This window comes from Salvelinus alpinus, chromosome 33, assembly GCF_045679555.1.
Source record: "Salvelinus alpinus chromosome 33, SLU_Salpinus.1, whole genome shotgun sequence".
NCBI classification, from domain to species: Eukaryota; Metazoa; Chordata; class Actinopteri; order Salmoniformes; family Salmonidae; genus Salvelinus; species Salvelinus alpinus.
Window position 1 is genome coordinate 20,950,449 of NC_092118.1, and position 26,913 is coordinate 20,977,361.

Below are 26,913 nucleotides of genomic sequence, written 5' to 3' on the forward strand. Positions count from 1 at the left end.
TGCCACTGGAAATACTGGATGTGGAATCATTACATAGGAACATGGGGCACATTTTGTGTTGCTTTATATACAGTAGTGTACAGGTAACTGCCAAAATGAAGGAAACCCCAACATAGTGACTTAGAGTGCTTGGCCACCACGAGCCAGAACAGCTTCAGTGCACCTTGGCACAGATTCTACAAGTGTCTGGAACTCTACTGGAGGCATGTGGCACCATTCTTCCACAAGAAATTCCATCATTTGGAATTGTTTTGTTGATGGTGGTGGAAAATGCTGTCTCATGCGCCGCTCCAGAATCTCCCGTAAGTGTTCAATTAGGTTGAGATCCGGTTACTGAGATGGCCATGGCATATAGTTTACATCGTTTTAATGCTCATCAAACCATTCAGTGAGCACGCCTGCCCTGTGGATGGTATCCAAAAATAATGGCTTTCCCAGCAATATTATACACCAGCCTAAGCATGATGGGATTTTAATTGCTTAATTAACTCAGGAACGACACCTGTGTGGAAGCACCTGCTTTCTATATACTTTGTATCCCTCTTTTACTCACTCCTCAGGTTTCCTTTATTTTGGCAGTTACATGTACACAGTTCATGCCTCTGTGTGTTGGTGGTTGGTGGCACCTTAATTGGATAGGATGGGCTCACAGTAATGGCTGTAATGGAATAAATTAAATGGTATTTGTATTTCTTATGGATCCCCATTATCTGCTGCCAAGGATACCATTCACTCCATTTCAGCCATTATTATGAGCTGTCCTCCCCTCAACAGCCTCATGTGGTTCCTATATACATGGTTCCTATACATGTTGCTACTTTGCTGCTATTCTGGCTGCACTTTTTGACGTGACTAAATTAGCTGTAGTTGGCTAGCTAGCAAGCAAGGGATAAGAACGTTGCGAGCCAGTATGCAATGGAACATTTAGAATGAACGACTGGGTCACGTTCATAGATACAGAACAAAAAGGGTGAACAAATGGGTCGCGTCTCTGGCAACTGAACCGATAGAACGAACGACCAGCCGGCTTGGGTAGCAACCCTAGATTTGTGACAGGACTATATCTTGTGGAGGGATGAAATATTCTGAATAAATAAATGAAAATAAGGTTTTTAATTAAATTGTCAATCATTATTTGAATATCAAATTCGATTGGTCACATACACATGGTTAGCAGATGTTATTGTGAGTGTAGCGAAATGCTTGTGCTTCTAGTTCCGACAGTGCAGCAATAGCAACAACAATCTGACAATTCCACAACAACTACCCAATACACACAAATCTAAGTAAAGGGATGGAATACGAATATGTACATATAAATATATGGATGAGCAATGACCGAGTGGCATAGGCAAGATGCAATAGATGGTTTAAAATACAGTATATACATATGAGATGAGTAATGCAAGATATGTAAACATCATTATTGAAGTGGCTAGTGATCCATTTGTTCGAGTGGCCACTGGTTTTAAGTCTGTATGTAGGCAGCAGCCTCTCTGTGTTAGTGATGGCTGTTTAACAGTCTGATGGCCTTTGATGCACCTGTACTGACCTCGCCTTCTGGATGGTAGTGGGGTAAACAGGCAGTGGCTCGGGTGGTTGTTGTCCTTGATGATCTTTTTGGCCTTCCTGTAACATTGGGTGCTGTAGGTGTCCTGGAGGGCAGGTCGTTTTCCCCCGGTGATGCGTTGTGCAGACCGCACCACCCTCTGGAGAGCCCATAATAGGTTGGTAACCCGTTGTATAAAAGTGATAAAGCCCTCGAAGCCGGTGTTTGGAGGATATATTGGCACCTGTACCAATATATCCTCCAAACACCAGCTTCTCGGGCATTATCACTTAAATAATGCACGCTCGAGAATGCACTTCAAGCCAATCAGAAACAAGTATTCAACAATGCCATGGTATGAAGCTGTTTATGGATATGTGTATGACTGTATACTGTAAGTCTATCTGCATTCCCCACTTTATTCTGTTCTGCCCTCTATCGGCTCAGTTAGGAACCTGCAGTCTACACCTCTACAGAGGTGCCAGAGCCCATTGATTTTGGCGAAGCTGACGAGAGTAAATTAAGGTTATTCCTTTGAACGTTTAAACATTATTGCTATTCAATACTTCTCTGTCCACTGTGTGATTAAGTGTGTACTCTGAAGTATTTCAATGTGGTTTCAATTGAACTGTTTTCATGTTGCTGATGCTGGTTTTCTTCCACAGTGTTCCTGGCAGGAATCCGAGAGAGTTTGTTTGTTTGGGCTGTTGAGCATAAATAATGGAAAGTTCAGACTGCTGTTCGTAATACCCTATCAGACAACCTACAGCTGCACAATGTTTGGTTAGTGCTCTAACTCAAAAATCACCCACAGAGAAAATTCACTTTGTTTGCATGAAATTCTTTATTTTTTTCACCACCCATCCCCACATCACTTGGTTTGGCAAAGGACAAGATCCACAGTGTTAAATGTAATGTTGGTGAGAAGGGCTGCTGTCGTATCTCATATCATATCTGCAAATACTTTAGTTTACTGTGGCCACACCGGTTTCCTCTCAGGTAGAGAGAGGTAGAAGAGAGAGAGGGAGAGGATGGAAAGAAAAGAGAGCGATGGAGAGTGGCCCCACTGAAACGCTACCCATTGCCTCCTATTAGTTACAACCTACAGAAATCCTGCAGAAAGTAATTCAGAGAGAGCAGATGGCCCTGGAACTTTAAGGAAGAACATTGTGCAATAGATTCAGGTTGGACTCTTATTCTAATTACAAAGAAGACTTCCAGATTGCCTGCTGTACTATCGCATAATGACATCCATATTCCAGTAATTTATTTGACTGGAGTGGGTATTCTCGTTAACTTCGCCACATTATATTTTGTAGCCGAGGTTTTCATAGATTTCAGGGTCCGTCTCACCCCTCCAAGCCCACTATCCCACCCCTAAGATGCTGCAGGGATGGGGAGGCTTTTAGCCAAGCATTCTCCCCACACTGGGACAGCCTTATACCCTGATGTTCACCCCAAACAAAGCCTCAAAAAGAACACTGGCCCTCCAGTGTTTGTGCCAGAGGAACCCCTTGCATGGAAAACACAATAAATAGCATATGTGTACGTGTGTGTGGTTTTGCAGATATCCATGTGTCATTTTGTGTGTTTGCATCTGTGTCTGTGTGTATTTCACTCACAGCCATCGTTTCATGTTAAGTTTATAATACAGTGCACAGCATCGAGAGCTCAGTCTGTCTGTAGTGTCTTCAGCACCATGGTTGTTTCAGTGCCCGGCGCAGGGGTTGGGGCAGTTGGTGTGGTCTCTGTGCCCGCTCTCGGTGTGTCCGCTCTGGGCCTCTCTCTTTCCGGGCCAGACCCGTGGGCTCTCAGGGCTGCTTAGGCCTCTCCAGCTTCATTAAGGGCTCTGCGGTGGTGTCGGAGTCGCTGTGGTGCTTCCTCTCCCTGCGGGGCTCAGCCTTGCTGCAACGGGTCCACGAGGGGGAGCGCATGTAGCCTCCTCTGGGCAGGGGTGGCTGGTGGTGGCCTGGGGATGATAATGAGGAGAAGGGTCAAGCTATGCACATGACATACATGTGATGAGAAGGGGTAAGTTATGGATCACACACATACAGACATGCACGTCTCTTAACCACAAACATAAAACTCATGTACACACAAGGTGAAGTCAAGGTGCACGCCTCTCACGTATCCTGATATTTTTATGGAAAAAAACAGCCTAGGGGACATGTATGTTGTGAACCGCTCTACACAGCTCAAACATGCTGACCACGTAACCCAGAGGCCCTGGATTAAGTTTCTGCAACTTCCCGTCTGTCACATGTATAGCATACAGTATACACTGAGTGGACAAAACATTAGGAATATTTCAATGACATAGACTGACCAGGTGAATCCAGGTGAAAGCTATGATCCCTTATTGTTATTCCTTGTTAAATCCACTTCAATCTGTGTAGGTGAAGGGGAGGAGACAGGTTAAATAAATATCAAATATTTTTAAGCCTTGAGACAATTAAGAAATGGATTGTGTATGTGTGCCATTTAGAGGGTGAATGGGCAAGACAAAATATTTAAGTGCCTTTGAACAGGATATGGTAGTAGGTGCCAGGCACACTGGTTTGAGTGTGTCAAGAACTGCAAAGTGGCTGGGTATTTCACGCTCAACAGTTTCCCATGTGTATCAAGAATGGTCCCCCACCAAAGGACATCCAGCCAAATGGACACAACTGGGGGAAGCATTGGAGTCAACATGGGCCAGCATCCCTGTGAAACGCTCTTAACCGCTAGTCCACCTGCTATCTCCCCCAATGGTCACCATACTGTAACTCATTTAACAAAGTCAAGTCAGCAGGGGCTGTCAACTCCCTGAAGTCACCTAATGCCTCTAAAAGCTTCCTTTCTCTATGCCACTTCAGTCAATTATGTTTGCCCAAGGTTCTCCAAAAATAGTTTAGAACAGCATGCAGTGGTGAGTGCAGTTTGTTTCCCTACTGTAGAATAGATCAATATGCTATGGTTGAAACACAGTAAAGTACAGAATATAATTTAGTTCATGCAGCTCCACATGACCTATTCCTCTGGGATTCTGCAAAGGTCCTTACAGCATGATAGAGTTGCTCTGAATATAGAGGCAGATCAAACTATGAAGTACTCTGTCAGAGAGGCAGTGTGCAGTGAGCTGAGTATGCGTTAGTGTATGTTAATGTGTAGCCTATACATGTATGTGTCTCAAGGACACCGAATCCCAAGAGAAATGGAGGAGTTAGAAAACTAGAAGCTCTGCGTGTGTGTGCGTGTGTGCGTGCGTGTGTAAGCGCGTGCGTGTGCCTACGTGTGTAGTAGATGATAGATCATTTTAGTTTGATGTCTCTCTGCTTCTCATCTCCTCTCATGTCATTGTTATTGATCTAAAACAGTCACATGGTCACCTCTCCTCCAATCATCAGCTGCATTTAGCCTGCTGGCTGTTTTCTCCAGTTCATTATGCTCACAATGACTGCTTGTTTTAGCTGTCACAGACATTTGTCTCACACTTATTTTTCGGTGTCTCGAGGCAGCAGAACTCCACCATTCATCGTGCCTGTCTGTTTGTTCTTCAGTTCTCAGAACCACTACACAGCTCTCCAGTGTCTCTTTGGTCTATAGCCATCAGCATGCTCGATAGAGATTGTACTTCAGTTTTGTGGAGTGGTGATATCATGGATAGAGAATATGATTGGTTCGCTAACTACTAGGGTGAGTAGAAATGAGAAGCTGATTGGTGTTTAGGTGATGAGGCTAGGAGGTGATGACATCAGAGGAATGTGTTTGTGAAATGATTGCCAAATGTTTTGGCAAATAGGTTGCTGCACTTAATCTCTCCCCTCTCTCTCTCTCTCTCCCTCTCCCCTACTACACCCTTTTCTTTCTCTGTCTCTCTCCCTGTACCTCTCTTTCTTTGTGTCCATCTCCCCACTCTCTTTAATCTTGAATCGATCCCCTCCCCTCATATGTGTTCATCTGCATGTCCTTGAGTGCTCAGAAGGGACCGGTGTCAAGCAGGTTCACACGAATATTGGTAATACGAAGGGGCATATGAAATAAAGAGGCTCTGTCTCTTTACACCACTTGGTGGTACTGTTCACTACCACAGAGATCACAGGATTAATTGGTGTAGCCGGACACACTTTTTAACCCTCCTTTACTGCACACATATCAATGCAATTACTGTCTAATGATAAGGCAAGTCCCAGCTCTCACTCTCCATAAGTGAAATGCTGTAACAATAGATGAACCAGCAGTGATGTATGTTCACACAAGGGTACACACGAAAACACACACACACACACACACACACACACACACACACACACACACACACACACACACACACACACACACACACACACACACACACACACACACACACACAACATTGATGGTATTGATCCCTGAAGATTGATGGTGCCTCCATTGGATTTTAATGGGAGGGACAAGAGCCTCCTCAGCATCCTGAAAGGCTCTATTTGAGTGAGTGCTTGTTAATTAAACTTTGTATCTGCCACTGCTGGTCCTTGTGTGTGTGTGTGTGTGTGTGTGTATGTCCCTACTTTCATGATGTGTCTCTGCATCTCTACCAGCATGTCTCTATCTGTGTCCCTGTCTATTTCTGTGTGTGACTAGAATGCTATAGCCGCAGTATGAGTCAGCCCATCCCTGGTCAGTGTTTTGTGATTGACAGCTCTATGAATATGGATGCAGGAGAAGCCTCCTCTTCTCCCTGCAGGGTTCTGACAGAGACGGATCAGAGGATGAGACTCTCACCCCACAAACACACACCTCTATCTATCTCTCATTTAACATCCCTTACCCTCAGACCTTCATATCAGGACCACCGACCACCCCTTTCCCTATTGCTCAGGACCTACTCATAACTAGTTCAGACCTTCATATCAGGACCACCGACCACCCCTTTCCCTACTGCTCAGGACCTACTCATAACTAGTTCAGACCTTCATATCAGGACCACCGACCACCCCTTTCCCTATTGCTCAGGACCTACTCATAACTAGTTCAGACCTTCATATCAGGACCACCGACCACCCCTTTCCCTACTGCTCAGGACCTACTCATAACTAGTTCAGACCTTCATATCAGGACCACCGACCACCCCTTTCCCTATTGCTCAGGACCTACTCATAACTAGTTCAGAACAAATATCAGGAACAATCCAAATCCAATTTCCTTAACTCAATCCACCATCAGCCCACAAAGGCACCCCCCCTTCTATCACATCCTTGTAGTGTCTCCCTACCTCCCTCCCTGCCTCCCCCCTCCCTGTCTCCCTGCCTCCCTCCCTGCCTGCCTGCCTGCCAGCCAGCCTGCCTGCCTGCCTGCCTGCCTGCCTGCCTGCCTGCCTGCCTGCCTCCCTCCCTCCCTCCCTCCCTCCCTCCCTCCTAGCCACCATGTCTGCCGTGTCTAGCTGTACTAAACCTCTCTGTCTAAGAAGCCCTTCTGTGCTGTTGGCTCCATCAGATTCCACAACCAGTGTGTTGCTGTGAAAACAAAGTCCACAGAAAATACCAGCCTGTGCTCTACAAAGGCTCTTAAACCACAGGGAAACACAATGCTAGTATGGTGCCAACACGCTGTGTGTGTGTGTGTGTGTGTGTGTGTGTGTGTGTGTGTGTGTGTGTGTGTGTGTGTGTGTGTGTGTGTGTGTGTGTGTGTGTGTGTGTGTGTGTGTGTGTGTGTGTGTGTGTGTGTGTGTGTGTGTGTTTCATGTTGGGACTGGGACATCAGTTATGGGGCCCCTCTTTGTGCAGTCCTTTCAGAGGCCCCAGTGGACTCCTAAAGATTTATGAGCAAGACTACTACAGTTACCCTGAATGGAAATGTTTTCCCCCAGTCTTGCCCACAGCTGCTGCTACAGTATAGGGGGTAGCTGTGTTATTTTTGTCTGCTTCAAAAGCTTCAACCTGCCTTGTTAACACTGAGGAACCACAACATCAAAACACACAGATTGAATTGATCTGAGAACATCACCAAGCCCCTTCTCCATGCGTTGCCCATCCCCCTTCGATGGTTGTAGATTTGAAGGCAGCAAAAGGGTATATGCTATATGGTAATGAGACCACCTAGCCTGTGACTCTCTCTGGTAAAGTGGTGACAGTAAGAGCTGCAGTGTCCTCCCTCTGTCCTCCTGTGTCATCACAGGGCGTGACTGTCAGAGCCTGGGCTCTCCTGGAGAACACTGCAGCGGAGATGACTCACTCCCACACAGATCTGGGATCAGCTTTCCCTCCCCCTATACTAATCTTAACCATTGGGGGGAAAACACAAAATGTACCATATACTGTATCAGTGTCTAGGGGCAACTCCATCCTACTGCCTCACTCCTCCTCTCTCAAATGGGCTTTAATGTGGTGAAAGTGATCCTGGGGTTTGTAGTTTAAAAAGGCTCTTTCTGAGGGGATAATGGTCATAATAGTCTCTGTAGAGATCTGGTATGTCATCTCTTGTTATCCGTCTATTTCACATACACAGAACATATGCAGATACTGACTGTACAGAGAGGTGAGATTGGGTGGGGGCCTACCAATGCAGCTGTACACATTTAGCTAATCAAATGTTTTGTCCTCCCTCTCTCCTCTGGTCCTCCCTCACTCCTCTAACCCTCTCTGGCCTTCATCCCTCCATCTCCTCCTCATCCCCCCATCCCCTCCATTTCTCCTGAACATCTCATCTGCCAACTCTGATCCCTGGGCTGTCCTGACTGGCAGGTGTCCAAAACACAAGTGCCCACACAGCTTTCATTACCCATGTCTGTCCAATATACAGTTAGAGAGGAGAGGAGAGGAGAGGAGAGGAGAGGAGAGAAGAGAAGAGAAGAGAAGAGAAGAGAAGAGAAGAGAAGAGAAGAGAAGAGAAGAGAAGAGAAGAGAAGAGAAGAGAAGAGAAGTGTAAGGAAAACAAAATGGAAAGAAAAGAAAGGAAAGAGAAGGAAAAGAGAGGAAAAACAGAAGAAAATAAGAGGGATACATAAATAATGTGTAAGTGTGTAGTCAGTTTGTTTAAGGCCTGATGATGATAACAGTATCTACAGCTCAGGAGAGTCCTGGCCTTGTATCCAGCTGAGAACAGTGAATAATTCAGGACTCCATTTAGAGTGAACTCCCTCAGCCTCCCCTATCTTCCTTTCCTCCTCCCCTTCCGTTTTCCACACAAACCAATCTCACTATCCCACTCTCCCCCTGAACTTCCCTTCCTCTTCCCCCCTCTCTCATTTTACCTTTGACTAACCCTCAATTTACCCTCTTCCCCAACACCCTCCCTCACCTTCTCCTCCTCTCGCTTTCCCCCAGCCATTCTACTCTTACCCCCAACTCACCCTCTCCTTTTTTCCACGGCTTTTCACTGACAGAACTAACCCGCCTACTGACCTAGGTTCATAACACACTCCTATGGAATACCCAGCCACTCTGACCTTTACAGACTACTGTCATGACGTTGGCCTGGGGGTAGGTTTATGACAGTCATAAATACCTCTCCCCCCCTTTTTCCTCTCTCTACCCTACTGATGTGACATTTGAAAATCCTTTGGTTAACATAGAGATTCTGGGAACATCAGAAGGTGGGGGGAAATGAACTATATTCTGGTAATCCGACCAATTGAACATATGCGGTGGTACTTAATGAATATGATGTCAGTTTGGTTGTCATCTGAGACATTCTGATCAATGATAGAATGACATAAACTCTACAGTGGAAAGTCTGCACATTGTAGTTATCGGAGTCACATGGAATTGTTGTTCAATTTAAATGTTTGAATATAAAATTATTGGTGAAGAGATTAAATGTAATTTTAGCTTCCAAATGAGAGATTTGGGTTTTAATAAGGTTAGGGCTCTGCTCAATCAGTGGCCCGCCCCTGTGAAGAAACATGGGTTATAAAACTTTTCAAACACGCCCTCCTCTCCCTTCCTATATAAAGCCTTGACGAAAATGTAACCTCCTGTTCCGAGGATGTGAGGACGACAGTCCATACGTTAAAAGGACTAACCTGTCAATTACAGAACTAAGCCAACCTCAGCGTGAGCTTTGGTTGTGAATGGTATGAACTTTGAACTCTTATTCACTACAGAAGTGATACCTCCTAGCCGTTGAGTTAGCAACAGCAGCTGCAAACGTGGGCTAGGAAAGGACAGACAGAGTATCCTGTCTACCACACAACGACGTTACTACAACGTATCCAATTTACCACCAGAGACATTCTTCAAAGGACTCGGTTGGGCAACACGGCCTTCCATCTACCACCAGGTATATATAGCTCAATCAGGTAATATTAATTACGGAGAAACGATTTTATAGAATAGCATGTCATATCACTTAATCCGGCATAGCCAAAGACACGACACTACAGTCTACATACATATTATGCACATTATCCACCCATATATTCCCTTCATGTAGCCATGATCCTTTCACCTTGATAAGCAGTTAGACAATACATTTACTGTACAAGCAAGCCACCTTCTTCCTTCACTATAATACACTCTATACCTCTGGCTACAGAGCTTGTTATTTATCATTAGAGCAGGTGGTGATACTGAAGGAGCTTTAAGGGAACACAGATATTACAAGGAAGTAACAGAACAGCTGGATCTCACAGCTGAGATGTGTCCTAAGTCCTCCCTGGGTAAGGTAACACTAACCTCTGATAAACAACTCTTTCTTTCCTTCTTTCTCTCTCGCTCGCTCGCTCGCTCGCTCGCTCGCACGCACGCACGCACGCACGCACGCACGCACGCACGCACGCACGCACGCACGCACGCACACACACACACACACACACACACACACACACAGCTGATCTCACAGCTGATGTATGTCCAGTGGCAGTAGAATCCCCACTGAGCAGAACACCTGGCCCTGTGGTTCTGTCATCTATCACACAAGGTCATCTATACACCAGCCTCAGCCTGATCTGATTTCCACCTGGAGGTATTATCCCACTCTCACTATTCTCACTACTGAGGCAGCCAGAGAGAGAGAGACGCAAAGATGTGGGGAGAGAGCCTGTTCTTGACTCTGGCTCCTCTAGAGCCTGTACAGTCTGGATAGTCTGGCCTGGACACTGGAGAACAGCTGTATAGTCTGGATAGTCTGGCCTGGACACTGGAAAGCAGCTGTACAGTCTGGAAAGTCTGGCCTGGACACTGGGGAGCAGCTGTACAGTGGATAGTCTGACCTGGACACTGGGCAGCAGCTATACAGTCTGGATAGTCTGGCCTGGACACTGGGCAGCAGCTGTACAGTCTGGATAGTCTGGCCTGGACACTGGGGAGCAGCTGTACAGTCTGGATAGTCTGGCCTGGACACTGGGCAGCAGCTGTACAGTCTGGATAGTCTGGCCTGGACACTGGGCAGCAGCTGTACAGTCTGGATAGTCTGGCCTGGACACTGGGCAGCAGCTGTACAGTCTGGATAGTCTGGGCTGGACACAGGGCAGCAGCTGTACAGTCTGGTGTTATGAATTTTATGAATAATGAATAAATTATGTATACATTTAACGTAGAACTATAACTAACTGAATTCTACCCTGTTTTTCTATATTGATAAATAATGTTAGTTCATAAGAAAGAGGTTATGTAGCATGTACCTGGGAAGAGAGGAATGTATGTGTGTGCCTAAAGAAAACAAAGTGGATCATTAAACTATGTTTGAACCAACCCGGCTGTAACTCTGGGGAGATAAGATAGGACAGGGAGAGCCCCTCCAGGTTTCCCGTATCTGGGGGGGACTGGAACTGTCAGTTGAGTGGTAATAAACTGTGGTGAGACTTCAGGAGAAAATCCTAATGTTAGTGTGTATGTATGTGCGTAGGTTAAGAGAATATTATAAAAGGAACGTCTTTGTATATGGACAGCAGAGCTCTCGTAAATAAACATTCTGACTATTGTAGACTGGCCTTTGTCTGTTTCATTTCAATAAGAACCTTACAAATTCTTAGTAACAGACAGAGTAGTTTAATTGAAGTTCAGTTTATGAACATTGAGAACATAATTATCATAACATCTGGATAGTCTGGCCTGGACACTGGAGAGCAATTGACAGTCTGGATAGTCTGGCCTGGACACTGGAGAGCAGCTGACAGTCTGGATAGTCTGGCCTGGACACTGGAGAGCAGCTGACAGTCTGGATAGTCTGGTCTGGACACTGGGGAGCAGCTGAACAGTCTGGATAGTCTGGCCTGGACACTGGAGAGCAGCTGACAGTCTGGATAGTCTGGCCTGGACACTGGAGAGCAGCTGACAGTCTGGATAGTCTGGCCTGGACACTGGAGAGCAGCTGACAGTCTCGATAGTCTGGCCTGGACACTGGAGAGCAGCTGTACAGTCTGGATAGTCTGGCCTGGACACTGGGGAGCAGCTGACAGTCTGGATAGTCTGGCCTGGACACTGGGGAGCAGCTGAACAGTCTGGATAGTCTGGCCTGGACACTGGAGTGCAACTGACAGTCTGGATAGTCTGGCCTGGACACTGGAGAGCAGCTGACAGTCTGGATAGTCTGGCCTGGACACTGGAGAGCAGCTGACAGTCTGGATAGTCTGGCCTGGACACTGGAGAGCAGCTGACCGTCTGGATAGTCTGGCCTGGACACTGGAGAGCAGCTGACAGTCTGGATAGTCTGGTCTGGACACTGGGGAGCAGCTGAACAGTCTGGATAGTCTGGCCTGGACACTGGAGTGCAGCTGACAGTCTGGATAGTCTGGCCTGGACACTGGAGAGCAGCTGACAGTCTAGATAGTCTGGCCTGGACACTGGAGAGCAGCTGACAGTCTGGATAGTCTGGTCTGGACACTGGGGAGCAGCTGTACAGTCTGGATAGTCTGGCCTGGACACTGGAGAGCAGCTGACAGTCTGGATAGTCTGGCCTGGACACTGGAGAGCAGCTGACAGTCTCGATAGTCTGGCCTGGACACTGGAGAGCAGCTGTACAGTCTGGATAGTCTGGCCTGGACACTGGGGAGCAGCTGACAGTCTGGATAGTCTGGCCTGGACACTGGAGAGCAGCTGACAGTCTGGATAGTCTGGTCTGGACACTGGAGAGCAGCTGAACAGTCTGGATAGTCTGGTCTGGACACTGGAGAGCAGCTGACAGTCTGGATAGTCTGGTCTGGACACTGGAGAGCAGCTGACAGTCTGGATAGTCTGGCCTGGAGACTGGAGAGCAGCTGACAGTCTGGACAGTCTGGTCTGGACACTGGGGAGCAGCTGAACAGTCTGGATAGTCTGGCCTGGACACTGGAGTGCAGCTGACAGTCTGGATAGTCTGGCCTGGACACTGGAGAGCAGCTGACAGTCTGGATAGTCTGGCCTGGACACTGGAGAGCAGCTGACAGTCTGGATAGTCTGGTCTGGACACTGGGGAGCAGCTGTACAGTCTGGATAGTCTGGCCTGGACACTGGAGAGCAGCTGACAGTCTGGATAGTCTGGCCTGGACACTGGAGAGCAGCTGACAGTCTCGATAGTCTGTTCTGGACACTGGAGAGCAGCTGTACAGTCTGGATAGTCTGGCCTGGACACTGGGGAGCAGCTGTACAGTCTGGATAGTCTGGCCTGGACACTGGAGAGCAGCTGACAGTCTGGAAAGTCTGGTCTGGACACTGGAGAGCAGCTGAACAGTCTGGATAGTCTGGTCTGGACACTGGAGAGCAGCTGACAGTCTGGATAGTCTGGTCTGGACACTGGGGAGCAGCTGACAGTCTGGATAGTCTGGCCTGGACACTGGAGAGCAGCTGTACAGTCTGGATAGTCTGGCCTGGACACTGGGGAGCAGCTGTACAGTCTGGATAGTCTGGCCTGGACACTGGGGAGCAGCTGTACAGTCTGGATAGTCTGGCCTGGACACTGGAAAGCAGCTGTACAGTCTGGATAGTCTGGCCTGGACACTGGGCAGCAGCTGTACAGTGTGGATAGTCTGGTCTGGAGACTGGGGAGCAGCTGTACAGTCTGGATAGTCTGACCTGGACACTGGGGAGCAGCTGTACAGTCTGGATAGTCTGGCCTGGACACTGGGAAGCAGCTGTACAGTCTGGATAATCTGGCCTGGACACTGGGGAGTAGCTGTACAGTCTGGATAGTCTGGCCTGGACACTGGGGAGCAGCTGTACAGTCTGGATAGTCTGGCCTGGACACTGGGGAGCAGCTGTACAGTTTGGATAGTCTGGCCTGGACAATGGAGAGCAGCTGTACAGTCTGGATAGTCTGGCCTGGACACTGGGCAGCAGCTGTACAGTCTGGATAGTCTGGTCTGGACACTGGGGAGCAGCTGTACAGTCTGGATAGTCTGACCTGGACACTGGGGAGCAGCTGTACAGTCTGGATAGTCTGGCCTGGACACTGGGAAGCAGCTGTACAGTCTGGATAGTCTGGCCTGGACACTGGGGAGCAGCTGTACAGTCTGGATAGTCTGGTCTGGAGACTGGGGAGCAGCTGTACAGTCTGGATAGTCTGGCCTGGACACTGGGGAGAAGCTGTACAGTCTGGATAGTCTGGCCTGGACACTGAAGAGCAGCTGTACAGTCTGGATAGTCTGGCCTGGACACTGGGGAGAAGCTGTACAGTCTGGATAGTCTGACCTGGACACTGGGGAGAAGCTTTAGTCGTTAGTCATGCATGTGTGTGTGAGTGTGTGTATGAGTATGTGTGTGTTTGCATGGGTATGTGTATCTCTGTATCCCGTCTTGAGTCCGAAAGCAAACCACACTCATATTTGAGCACAGTGTGCCACTGCTGGAGTGAGTCAGAGATCTCCAGCGTGTCACTGTCTATTCTATGAGTGGGAAATAGAGGACACCAGCCAATGACAAAGCACTTCAAGCTACTTGGCAATAAAGATAAGATGCAAACCAGCATACATCTACTGAATGCAGATAGATCACAGTGGAGGAAGACCAGCTTTATCCAATTCAACATAATGTAAAGGGGCATACATACGGTTACATACAGTGCATTCGGAAAGTATTCAGACACCTTGACTTTTTCCACATTTTGTTACGTTACAGCCTTATTCTAAAATGGATTAAATAGTTTTTCCCCCTCATAAATCTACACACAATACCCCATAAGGACAAAGCAAAAACAGGTATATCACATTCAAAAAGTATTCGGACCCTTTACTCAGTACTTTGTTGAAGCACCTTTGGCACCGTTTACAGCCCGGTTCTTCTTGGGTATGATGCTACAAGCTTGGCACACCTGTATTTGGGGAGTTTCTCCCATTCTTCTCTGCAGCTCCTTTCAAGCTCTGTCAGGTTGGATGGGGAGTGTCGCTGCACAGCTATTTTCAGGTCTCTCCAGAGATGTTCAATCGGGTTCAAATCCGGGCTCTGGCTGGGCCACTCAAGGACATTCAGAGACTTGTCCCGAAGCCGCTCCTGCGTTGTCTTGTCTGTGTGCTTATGGTTGTTGTCCTGTTGGAAGGTGAACCTTCTCCCCAGTCTGAGGTCCTGAGCACTCTGAAGCATGTTTTCATCAAGGATCTCTCTGTACTTTGCTCCGTTCATCTTTCCCTCGATCCTGACTAGTCTCCCAGTCCCTGCCGCTGAAAAACATCCCCACAGCATGATGCTGCCACCACCATGCTTCATTGTAGGGATGGTGTCAGGTTTCCTCCAGACGTGATGCTTGGCATTCAGGCCAAAGAGTTCAATTTTGGTTTCATCAGAGCAGAGAATCTTGTTTCTCATGGTCTGAGAGTACTTTAGGTGCCTTTTGGCAAACTCCAAGTGGGCTGTCATGTGCCTTTCACTGAGGAGTGGCTTCCGTCTGGCCACTCTACCATAAAGACCTGATTGCAGAGTTGGTTGTCCTTCTGGAAGGTTATTCTCTCTCCACAAAGGAACTCTGGAGCTCTGTCAGAGTGACCATCGGGTTCTTGGTCACCTCCCTGACCAAGACCCTTCTTTTCCGATTGCTCAGTTTGGCCGGGTGGCCAGCTCTAGTCTTGGTGTCCAAACTTCTTCCATTTAAGAATGATGTATGCCACTCTGTTCTTGGGGACCTTCAATGCTGCAATTTCTTTGAGGTACCCTTCCCCAGATCTGTGCCTCGACACAATCCTGTCTCGGAGCTCTATGGACAATTCCTTCGACCTCATGTCTTGGTTTTGCACTGACATGCACTGTCAACTGTGGGACCTTATATAGACAGGTGTGTGCCTTTCCAAATCATGTCAAATCAGATTTTATTTACTACAGGTGGACTCCAATCAAGTTGTAGAAACATTTCAAGGATAATCAATGGAATAAGGATGCACCTGAGCTCAATTTCGGAGTCTCATAGCAAAGAGTCTGAATACTTATGTAAATAAGGTATTTCCGTCTTTTTTTTTACATACATTTGCAAAAATTTCTAAAAACCTGTTTTCACTTCGTCATTATGGGATATTGTGTGTAGATTGATGAGGGGAAAAAAATAGTTGAATCCATTTTAGAGTAAGGCTGTGACAAAAAAAATATGGAACAGGTCAAGGGGTCTGAATAGTTTCGGAATGCACTGTATGGATGTGAAAATAAACACTTTTATCAGGGTCTGTATTACACAGTGAGACAGTATTATTGGTGTTCTGATCACTCTGCTATTCACTCTGCTATTTTAGTACCCTAGTCCTGACTCCCTTTCACCAGCCATAGGTCTTAATACGACACCTAAAATCTCCGCACGGTCCCTGACCTCCTCGACAGTATCGGGTGATACTGTCGAGGAGGTCAGGGACCGTGCGGAGATTTCTCACTGAGTGAGATTATGGTCATCACACGACGCTGCTTATTCCTCCTGCTGGGCTTTTTATTGTCCGATTCGTCAGTAAAACTGCTGCACTATATCAGAGGCTATAGCTGGACGGCTGGGGATATGGGGACAGTCTGTTGTTCTCCCTGTGAGTTTTATGGCTGTGGTGCTCCGGTAGCAGCAGCTGTGGTGGGTTTATACGAGCCCTGTGGTGAGGTCCTGCTGTCAGGACCAGGATATCTGGCATATTCACTGGAGCTCAGGGAGCCATCAGTCTCTTGTGGAGAAATGGGAAACCTTGCTGGGGTGGAGAGGGAATCACCACCTCTCATGTATTTCTCTTTCATGTTTCTCCCTCTCTCCCTTCCTCTCTCCCTCCCTCTCTCCTTTTTTAATGCTCCTTCTCTCCCTCTATTTCTCCCGCGCCCCTTTTTTAACGCTCCCTCCCTCTCCCTCCCTTTCTCCCCTCTCCCGCCTCTCTCTTCATCTCTCTATCTGTCACTAGGGGTCCCCAGCACACTGATCTACCTAATCAGGTGCCTCCTCCTCCTCCCCCTCAGTGGGATTAATATAGGAGGAGGTTATGGTGTACAGCACAATGCAGTGATTAAAGCAGCCTGAGAGTTGTAGGTGTGTGTGTGTTTATGTGTGTGTTTATGTGTGTGTGTGTGTGTATGACAGAAAAACAGAGATAGAGACAGGGTGGGTGGGGTCACTGGGGGATTAGATACGGCAGCGGTTCCCAACCTAAGTGTTGCGACCCCGTATGGGGTTGCCTGATATGAAAAGGGGGTCGCGGGAGAATTTCCAAAATCCCGGCAAGTATATATATATATTAGAACATCGTCTTTGTGTCTCAAAATCATTGAAATGTGGGTAACCTTAAAAATCTAAATGAAAATTATTCAAATATTAAATTCAACTAGAGAGTTCCCTTAGATCATGGGAAAAGGCTGCACTTCACCGTTGCACTTGAATCATTCCCACGGTGAATGGCTAGGCCTGCTACGCTATGAAACCACACACTGTTGCAGAGACGTTGATATTACCGGTTGCTATTGATATGGTGAAAACAATGTGTGGGGAGGCTGAGGCACAGAAACTCACATCAATACCTTTGTCAGATAACACTGTTAAACAAAGAATTTATGCTATCGCTAGCAATCAAGAGGAAACTCTGACTGAACGACTCAAAAACTCCCCAGTTTATGCTCTCCAAATGAACGTTAGCTGTGAGGGCCAAGATGCCCATGCATGAATTTTGTTCGCTATACATGTCGGGGGATGCTATTTACGAGGACATATTGTTCTGTCTCACGATTCCCGAGCATGAAACAGCACAGGGGATGTCCAGTGTGCTGTGTGGCTATATTGATGAAAAACAGATTCCATGGGATCAAATGTTGGGCTTTTGCACAGATGGGGCTCCATCTATGGCAGGACGGCAGGCAGGCCGCCACACTCTAGTTATGAATGTCTCCCTCTGCCATAAGAACGCATTGTATGACACACCGAGAGCAATTGGGGGCAAAAAAGCTGATTACAGAACTCAGAGATATACTGCAGCAGGTAACTTTGATTGTAGACTATATCAAACCACATCCACTGCGCGCACGCCTGTTGGCAAAATTATGTGGAGATATGGGATCAGAGCATGACAATGTTCTATTTCACACCGAGGTTTGGTGGTTATCAAGGGAGAGTGTTGGAAAGAGTTTTTGCATTAAGAGAGGAACTGTTGTCATTCACAATGGATGTAAAAAAACAGACTTGGTTGACTTTCTGTGTAATGAAAATAAAATGTGTCTCCTTGCCTATGTAAAAGACGTATTTGGGAAACTGAACGCAAGCATGCAGGGGAAATACAAAAACCTACAGATGAGTGACGGAATCAGTGGATTCAGAGGAAAGGATTCTTATTGGAGAGAGTCATTCAAAAGTGAACCATGCCCACTTCCCTCGCCTGTGTATGTTTCTGACAGAACACAGCATCAGTAAGTGTCCCACACGAGTGATGACTGCTCACCTCCAACGCTTGGAAGAGCACTTTGGCACCTACTTCCCAATCCATTTGACTGTGATCCTGGCTCAATTGACATGCTGGTAAGTGAAATCGAATAGCTGATTGAGCACAGATCACTATGGAGCAGTTTTGGTTCCTGACTCAAAGGGAATACTCTGCCGTCTCCCTCTGACAATAATGCCGCGTTCAAAACAACTGGGAACTCGGAACTGGGAACTGAACTGACTTCCGACTTCAGTGCATTCAAGAGAACTGGAAACTCTGAAAAAAACGAGCTCCGACTGGAAAAAATAGTTTTGAACGGTCATCCAACTCGGAATTCCAATTCTGGAACTCGGGCCTCTTAGAGCTCCGACTTTCCGACCTGAAGATCACTGACATCATTATTTGACTGAGTTCCCAGTTGTCTTAAAAGCACCATGAAACTGATGGTACCCTTTGCCAGCTTATATCTGTATGAAGCTGCATTCAGTGCTCTCGTCTACATTAAAACCAAATATCGGTCTAGGTTGGATGCGACAGCAGATATGAGGTGCGCACTATCGAACGTGTCCCCGGACTTTGAGAAGCTCCGACGCCACTTGCATCAAGTACAACCATCTCATTAGTGGTGGTGAGAAAAGATACATTAAGACAGACTAATTTGCAGATGACTGTCATAGCCCCACATAAAAAGTATGTGATGGTGAGTTGAGAAGACAATCAAAAATACTGTTAGAATGTTTTCAATTGACTGCCATAGCTCCAAATAAAAAAGTTAACATTGGCTGTTAATTACATACATTTTTTTCACATGGTTGGTGGGGTCACGAAAATCTTCCAGTATCAAAATGTGGTCGTGGGCCAAAAAAGTTTGGAACCCCTGACTTACGGGCTAAGGTCAGACAAGGGAGCAACGCAATGCCTTTTTATGGGGAGTAATGTGATAAATTGGCACGGTTCAATCCTGGGGGCAATAAGGAGAAGGAGCGTGGGTGATATCTAAGCAAGATTGCTGTATTTCTTAAAGTGCACCTTTGTAAGGTTATTTTAATATCCCACACATAGAGCTGAACATAGCTCTCTGTGGTTCCCTATGCTGAGAACGTATATGAGTTTAGAACAGGTGTATTGTAAAGTAAACATCTTAGTACCGTTCCCAAGTCACGCATATCTCTTCTTAATAGAGATGAGGTGAGAGTGTGAGCATAAAGCAGCTGAATGGGGTGATGATGTGGAGCTCCATGAGGATGGTTCTCCGTCTCAGCAGGAAACATGGGGCTATGGATCATAAATAATACATGGGATGGATTTCCTGTTTCCTCTGGTTGTGAGGAGGGCGGTTTGCTGGGCCTGATCACAGGTTAATCAGACTCCCCTCTAACTAATGCTAATTAGCGCTATGCTACAGTAGTCTATTGTGCTGTATCAGACAACCAGCCTGGGATCTGGTGCCAATAACTATCAACATTGACATGGGCACAAACTGAAATGAGAATCTCCCAGAGAAGCATAACAGGAATATACTGTATGTTGGTCATTATCACAAAATATAGAGAACTGCTTGAATTACAGTAAGAATTCAGAGGAATCCAGTGTGCTGCTGCAGTTTTATTGAGTTCTCCCATGTGTTCCTTTCCCTGCAGCCAAAGAGAACACAATTGTAAGCTTTTTATTAGAGTGCTCATTGCTCTACAGACCCTCTGCACACACACACACACACACACATTTGCGATCAGCTAAACCTTTTAGATTCTGATGTAATGGGGTCCGTTGCTATAGAATGGGGTGATATGTAAATGAGTCTGTCTAGTGGACAGAGTTTTTAGAGGGAGAACAGAGTAAACAGAGATAGTGTTTCTGTTTTGTCTCCTGCAGAGAGCAAAACATACACTCTAACATCCAACTGTGTTCAACCAAAGTAGGAGGAAGTTCAATTTAGGTAATGGTTCTCTCAAGGCGAACAAAGACAATGTTTAAGCCAGTCCATCACACTAGGGTCGTCTTGGTTAGAGAACAAGAGGGTTGTCAAATCCACCATTTAATGGTTAATGAATTGGGCGGCTGGTAGCCTAGTGGTTAGAGCGTTGGTCCAGTAACCGAAAGGTTGCTAGATCGACTACCCAAGGTAAAAATCTGACATTCTGCCCCTGAACAAGGAAGTTAACCCACTAGGCTGCCATTGTAAATAAGAATTTGTTCTTAATGGACTTGCCTAGTTAAATAATTTTTTTTTTTTTAAATGAGTAGAATGATTAATCAAATCAAATTGTATTTGTCACACACACATGGTTAGCAGATGTTAATGTGAGTGTTATGAAATGCTTGTGTTTCTAGTTCTGACCATGCAGTAATATCTAACAAGTAATCTAACCTAAAAATTTCACAACTACCACACAAGTGTAAAGGAATGAATAAGAATATGTACATAAAAATATATGAATGAGCGATGGCCGAATGGCATAGGCAAGATGCAGGAGATGGTATAGAGTACAGTATATACATATGAGATGAGTAATGTAGGGTATGTAAACATTATATAAAGGGACGTTGTTTAAAGTGGCTAGTGATACATTTATTACATACATTTTTTCATTATTAAAGTGGCTAGAGATGAGTCAGTATGTTGGCAGCAGCCACTCAATGTTAGTGATGGCTGTTTAACAGTCTGATGGCCTTGAGATAGAAGCTGTTTTTCAGTCTCTCGGTCCCTGCTTTGATGCACCTGTACTGACCTCGCCTTCTGGATGATAGCGGGGTGAACAGGCAGTGGCTCGGGTGGTTGTTGTCCTTGATGATCTTTTCGGCCTTCCTGTGACATCGGGTGCTGTAGGTGTCCTGGAGGGCAGGTAGTTTGCCCCCGGTGATGCGTTGTGCAGACCTCACTACCCTCTGGAGAGCATTACGGTTGTGGGCGGAGCAGTTGCCGTACCAGGCGGTGATACAGCCCGACAGGATGCTCTCGATTGTGCATCTGTAAAAGTTTGTGAGTGTTTTTGGTGACAAGCCAAATTTCTTCAGCCTCCTGAGGTTGAAGAGGCGCTGCTGCGCCTTCTTCACCACGCTGTCTGTGTGGGTGGACCATTTCAGTTTGTTCGTGATGTGTACGCCGAGGAACTTAAAACTTTCCACCTTCTCCACTACTGTCCCGTCGATGTGGATAGGGGGCTGCTCCCTCTGCTGTTTCCTGAAGTCCATGATCATCTCCTTTGTTTTGTTGACATTGAGTGTGAGGTTATTTTCCTGACACCACACTCCGAGGGCCCTCACCTCCTCCCTGTGTAGGCCGTCTCGTCGTTGTTGGTAATCAAGCCTACCACTGTAGTGTCATCTGCAAACTTGATGATTGAGTTGGAGGCGTGCATGGCCACGCAGTCATGGGTGAACAGGGAGTACAGGAGAGGGCTGAGAACGCACCCTTGTGGGGCCCCAGTGTTGAGGATCAGCGGGGTGGAGATGTTGTTACCTACCCTCACCACCTGGGGGTGACCCGTCAGGAAGTCCAGGACCCAGTTGCACAGGGCGGGGTCGAGACCCAGGGTCTCGAGCTTAATGACGAGTTTGGAGGGTACTATGGTGTTAAATGCTGAGCTGTAGTCAATGAACAGCATTCTTACATAGGTATTCCTCTTGTCCAGATGGGTTAGGGCAGTGTGCAGTGTGATTGCGATTGCGTCATCTGTGGACCTATTGGGGCGGTAAGCAAATTGGAGTGGGTCTAGGGTGTCAGGTAGGGTGGAGGTGATATGGTCTTTGACTAGTCTCTCAAAGCACTTCATGATGACAGAAGTGAGTGCTACGGGGCGATAGTCATTTTGCTCAGTTAACTAGCTTTCTTGGGAACAGGAACAATGGTGGCCCTCTTGAAGCATGTGGGAACAGCAGACCGGGATAAGGATTGATTGAATATGTCCGTAAACACACCAGCAACAAAATGGAGTCGTGGTCAGATTTTCCGAAAGGAGGGCGGGGGAGGTCTTTATATGCGTCGCGGAAGTTAGAATAACAATGATCTAGGGTTTTGCCAGCCCGGGTCGCGCATTCGATATGCTGATAAAATTTAGGGAGCCTTGTTTTCAGATTAGTCTTGTTAAAATCCCCAGCTACAATAAATGCTGCCTCAGGATATGTGGTTTCCAGTTTACATAGAGTCAAATGAAGTTCTTTCAGGGCCGTCGATGTGTCTGCTTGGGGGGGATATACACGACTGTGATTATGATCGAAGAGAATTCTCTTGGTAGATAACGGTCGGCATTTGATTGTAAGGAATTCTAGGTCAGGTGAACAAAAGGACTTGAGTTCCTGTATGTTGTTATGATCACACCACGTCTCATTAATCATAAGGCATACACCCCCGCCCTTCTTCTTACCAGAGAGATGTTTGTTTCTTTCGGCGCGATGCGTGAAGAAACCAGGTGGCTGTACCGACTCTGATGACGTATCCCGAGTGAGCCATGTTTCCGTGAAACAAAGAATGTTACAATCTCTGATGTCTCTCTGGAAGGCAACCCTTGCTCAGATTTCGTCTACCTTGTTGTCAAGACACTGGACATTGGCGAGTAGTATGCTCGGGAGTGGTGCGCGATATGCCCGTCTATGGAGCCTGATCAGAAGACCGCTCCGTCTGCACCTTCTGTGGCGCTGTTGTTTTGGGTCGACGGCTGGGATCCGATCCATTGTCCTGGGTGGTGGACCAAACAGAGGCTCCGCTTCGGGAAAGTCGTATTCCTGGTCGTAATGTTGGTGAGTTGACTTGCTCTTATATCCAATAGTTCCTCCCGACTGAATGTAATAAAACCTAAGATTTCCTCGGGTAACAATGTAAGAAATAACACATAAAAAAACGAAATACTGCATAGTTTCCTAGGAACGCGAAGTGAGGCGGCCATCTGAGTATCTTGAGTATCTAAAAATGGTCTAACCTGCTGGGGACTCGTTGTGGTTCTCCTCATCAGAGTCAGCGAACACCTCAGCCAGCTCCTGGTCAGACATGTCAGTTAGCTCTGTCAGGTCCAGGAGGTCAAAGTGCACCTCCAGGGAGGACACGCTGCTCAGAGGCTCTGCAGGGTCAGAGAGAGAGGAAATTAGTAAGGTTATAGTTATGGACTGTTATGGAGTAGCTGGTGGGTTTTATGATAAACTCAATAATAACCCAGTAGATGTGTAATATCTCACTACAACTCAATGCTGTCTACACAACTCACCCAGAACACCCCCTCCGCCACACACACATACACAACCTTCCACACCCTCCTGACCCTCCCTCTCATTCTCAGTACCCATTGGTATGGAAGTTATCTCTCGTGTTGTTTTGATGCTCTGTGCCATACTGTAATAGAAGATAAAAAGAAGGCCTCTCTTTAATCTGTTTCACAGAGAGACAGCTTGGCTTTGTGTGCTGAACTGTCCTTTGGAAGAGATATGGGTCTCTGTGTCAGAATGATGCCAATGTTTGACTGGAGCATCACGACTAGGGCCAGAGAAGCCAGAAATAGAGGGTATTTAAACAACATGGTTAGACTGTTCCTTCTCCTCACACTCTGTCCTGAGTGTATGGCACCTGTTCTTGGTTCCAAAAGTCACTGATACCCAAGACCCTTCTCCAATGTCTATTGATACACCAGAGTGGCACGACTGTGCCGTTAACATGTACCGTTTTTATTCACGTTAAAATAAGAGCATGACAGTCCTAACATTCCACACTGGCAGCATTCATGCAGTATGGCAGTTAAATGTATATTTGCGTCACTCATGCTTTGCTAAGCATCTATGGAGTGTTACAGCCCCATGCTTGTCTGACACAATGCTTTGGGCTGGGTGGAACTGGCACTCTTTAGTGATCATGGGTGAGGCATAACGGCTGACCGTGTGATCTATGAGGTGTTAAGAGTAAGGGACTGTATGCACTTCATGTATGTGTGTTTATGTGTGTGCTGTGGAGGCATATCTCTGAACACTTTTCCATTATTTTTGGCTTGTGAATGGGTGTATATAGCTGTGTGTCTGAGTGTAGAGAGAGAGCGGGGGTGCATGGTTTTTAAGGATACCGTTTCCCAGCTAATTTCTCTCTACCAGCCAGGCAGTATACTGCCACAGGGTGGATCACAGCCCTCTCCTCAACACTCCTTTGTTCCGCTGCTGCACAGCTCCATTCTCTCACTGTTCTCTCACTCTCCTGATAAATATAGCGCAGACATTGATTTAAGAAGATAAAAACCTTTAACCATATTATTATAAGTCAGAGAGAGTTGATAATCATGCTAAATCATAATCCTGGTGGTGGCGCTGCTGTATATGTCTACTCACACATTGTGAGTAGACATGGGCAGAGTTACACTGACGATTTGAGACGGAGAATTTCATTGGGTGCCAGAAGTTCCTAGACAATTGAATTCTACAATTGACCTGACAATGGATTAAAGTGAGCTCAAATAAATCAATCTCTGCTCCAACTCCTTTCCGCCTTGAATTTGGAAGTTCTTCCTGGTAAGCCCTTCTGTGGATTACAGTATTATTGTCACTGAATGCTTGGTGCCAACATGGATGACGGTTTGCCAAACTCTGTATACCTTTGGCTCTTACAGTGAGTGGTGGCTTTGCTTTGCCTGGGATGCCTTGCTACTCACAACAACACACGTCTACAACAAGAGACATTTTGTACAGTACTTGCTGAAAAGTACAATATAAAATCCACCAACAATCTCTATTGTCTTGTTCCTCTGTACCAGACTTGTCCACAGACAGTATAAATACTGATTACATCTGCCTGTGTGTTCCAGACACTAGCTCCCATGAGAGGAGATGTGAGGGGACAAGTGGAACGAGAGAGGAGAGGAGAACTATTGGGAGACAGTAAAGATGAGAGGAACGCCAGTGAGGAGAGAGTTGAGAGGAAGGTAAAGATATTGTGGGGTGACATTACGCTGTCGTTTGAAGTCTTCTAATGAGACAACTGCAGCCGTAGAGGATCAGAGACAGAGAAGCAGACCCTCCTGTCTCACCTTCACTTAATGAGCCACTCATTTAACCACATGGGAGGCTCAGGCTGCCCCTTTGCACTACTCCTCCCTCACTGAATGGGAGGAAGTTGCCACTAGACACTGATCTAAGGTTGGTTTTACATTATCCAACCTTAATGGTGAAGGCCAGGATTTGGGGAAGTTAAGCTGATCCTCGATCTTTGGTTAAGGGCAACTTCTACCTCCCTAGGGCGTTGGGCTAGCCTGCTGTACAGATCTCTGTACAGATGGGGAGACTGGGGGTCAGTCAGTGTGTGTCTGAGGGGTTAACTGAACTGCACAGCATCAGCTGAACCATATGCAGTGATAAAGGCCTGATTAGCATTATGGGATGTCAAGAGCTCTGTTTCCATGGTGTGCTAGCTGTTTCCTCCCTTAGAGCAAATCTCTACAGACCTGCTTGGTTCACTTGGCTAATCTAAATTTGAACGATTCACCGACTGTTTGTTCCACCTGCCCCGGTTTCTGGAAGGATGTAGACTGTGGTGTGAGGGGATGATAGAGGCTCGCCTCGTAGGAGGCTGTTGCTGATTACTGCTGAGGTGTGGTGGTTACTCAGGTGCTTACACCCAGGTGAGTGCTACACTTTTTGGCGGTGGATCTGTTCCAGCCTACCTACAGAAGGAGTTGCTGTGAACTTCAGAGACAGAGCTGCCTGATGAAGCGCTCCATGAACTGCCAGCTCCCTGAATTATTTTTTATATATATTTTTTAAGCGAGATTGTTTGAAAAGCGCTATATAAAATAAATATATTATTATTAATCAACGGAATCCATTTACCATGCTTCAGATGCACTGCATCAAAAAAAGCTCATCTCTGTAAACAATCTTTAGTATTTAGCTGGTTGTGACATGCATTAATGTAGCAATATTTACCAGCGTGGATGACATGGGCTTATAAGGTCAATTAGATATAATGGTGTGAAATGGTTTGACTAGCCTAGCGCAAACACGGTACACAGGGAATTGAATTGGACACGACCGTATTGCAGTTTTCTTTACAATCGCTAGAACCGATTTAAGTCACTTTTTCAAAACTCTTCACACAGTTCTTCAAACCAACTATTAGCTTGGCACAGCAATTAATTTCACATTCAAAATGCACTAAAACTACCAAAACACTTCATACATGTCTCAAATCAACTGATTCTTCCATAACACTAGCAAAGGTTGTCACCCCCCTCGTCATCAGTGCAACGTCTGTCTCCCTTCTCGATAGGGCATCCGCGTTTCCATGCTTCACCCCTGACCTGTGCACAACAGAAAAAGAGAAGCGTTGAAGGGACAAGAACCACCTGGTGACCCGATCGTTTGTGTCCTTTCCCCTGGCCATCCAGACCAGGGGAGCATGGTCCGTGACCAGGGTGAAGTGGGTACCTAGCAGGTAATACTTGAGAGTGTCTAGCGCCCACTTCACCACTAAACACTCTTTCTCCACGATAGAGTATTTATTTTCCCTAGGCATCAGCTTTCGGCTGATGTACATGATAGGGTGCCCCTCCCCCTCGTGTTCCTGGGACAGAACGGCCCCTAGTCCCATATCACATATGTCCGTCTGGACCACCATCGGCACCTGGAAATCGGGCGTTACGAGAATCGGATGCGAGCACAGCGCTTCCTTCAG

At 46.5% G+C, this 26,913-nt stretch overlaps 1 protein-coding gene across 2 annotated transcripts in view; it reads right to left on the bottom strand.

Moving 5' to 3' along the window:
• Nucleotides 1–2,369: 2,369 nt before the first annotated feature.
• The window catches only part of LOC139563014 (dysbindin domain-containing protein 1-like), a 39,133-nt gene continuing 14,589 nt past the window's right edge, over nt 2,370–26,913 (bottom strand). For both annotated transcript variants that reach the window (XM_071381247.1, XM_071381248.1), the window contains exons 3-4: nt 23,192–23,329; nt 2,370–3,518 (exon numbers count right to left, since the gene is read on the bottom strand). In XM_071381247.1, the coding sequence (XP_071237348.1) occupies nt 3,361–3,518; nt 23,192–23,329 (296 nt within the window). In that variant the 3' untranslated portion in view covers nt 2,370–3,360. The remainder of the gene's footprint in view (nt 3,519–23,191; nt 23,330–26,913) is intronic.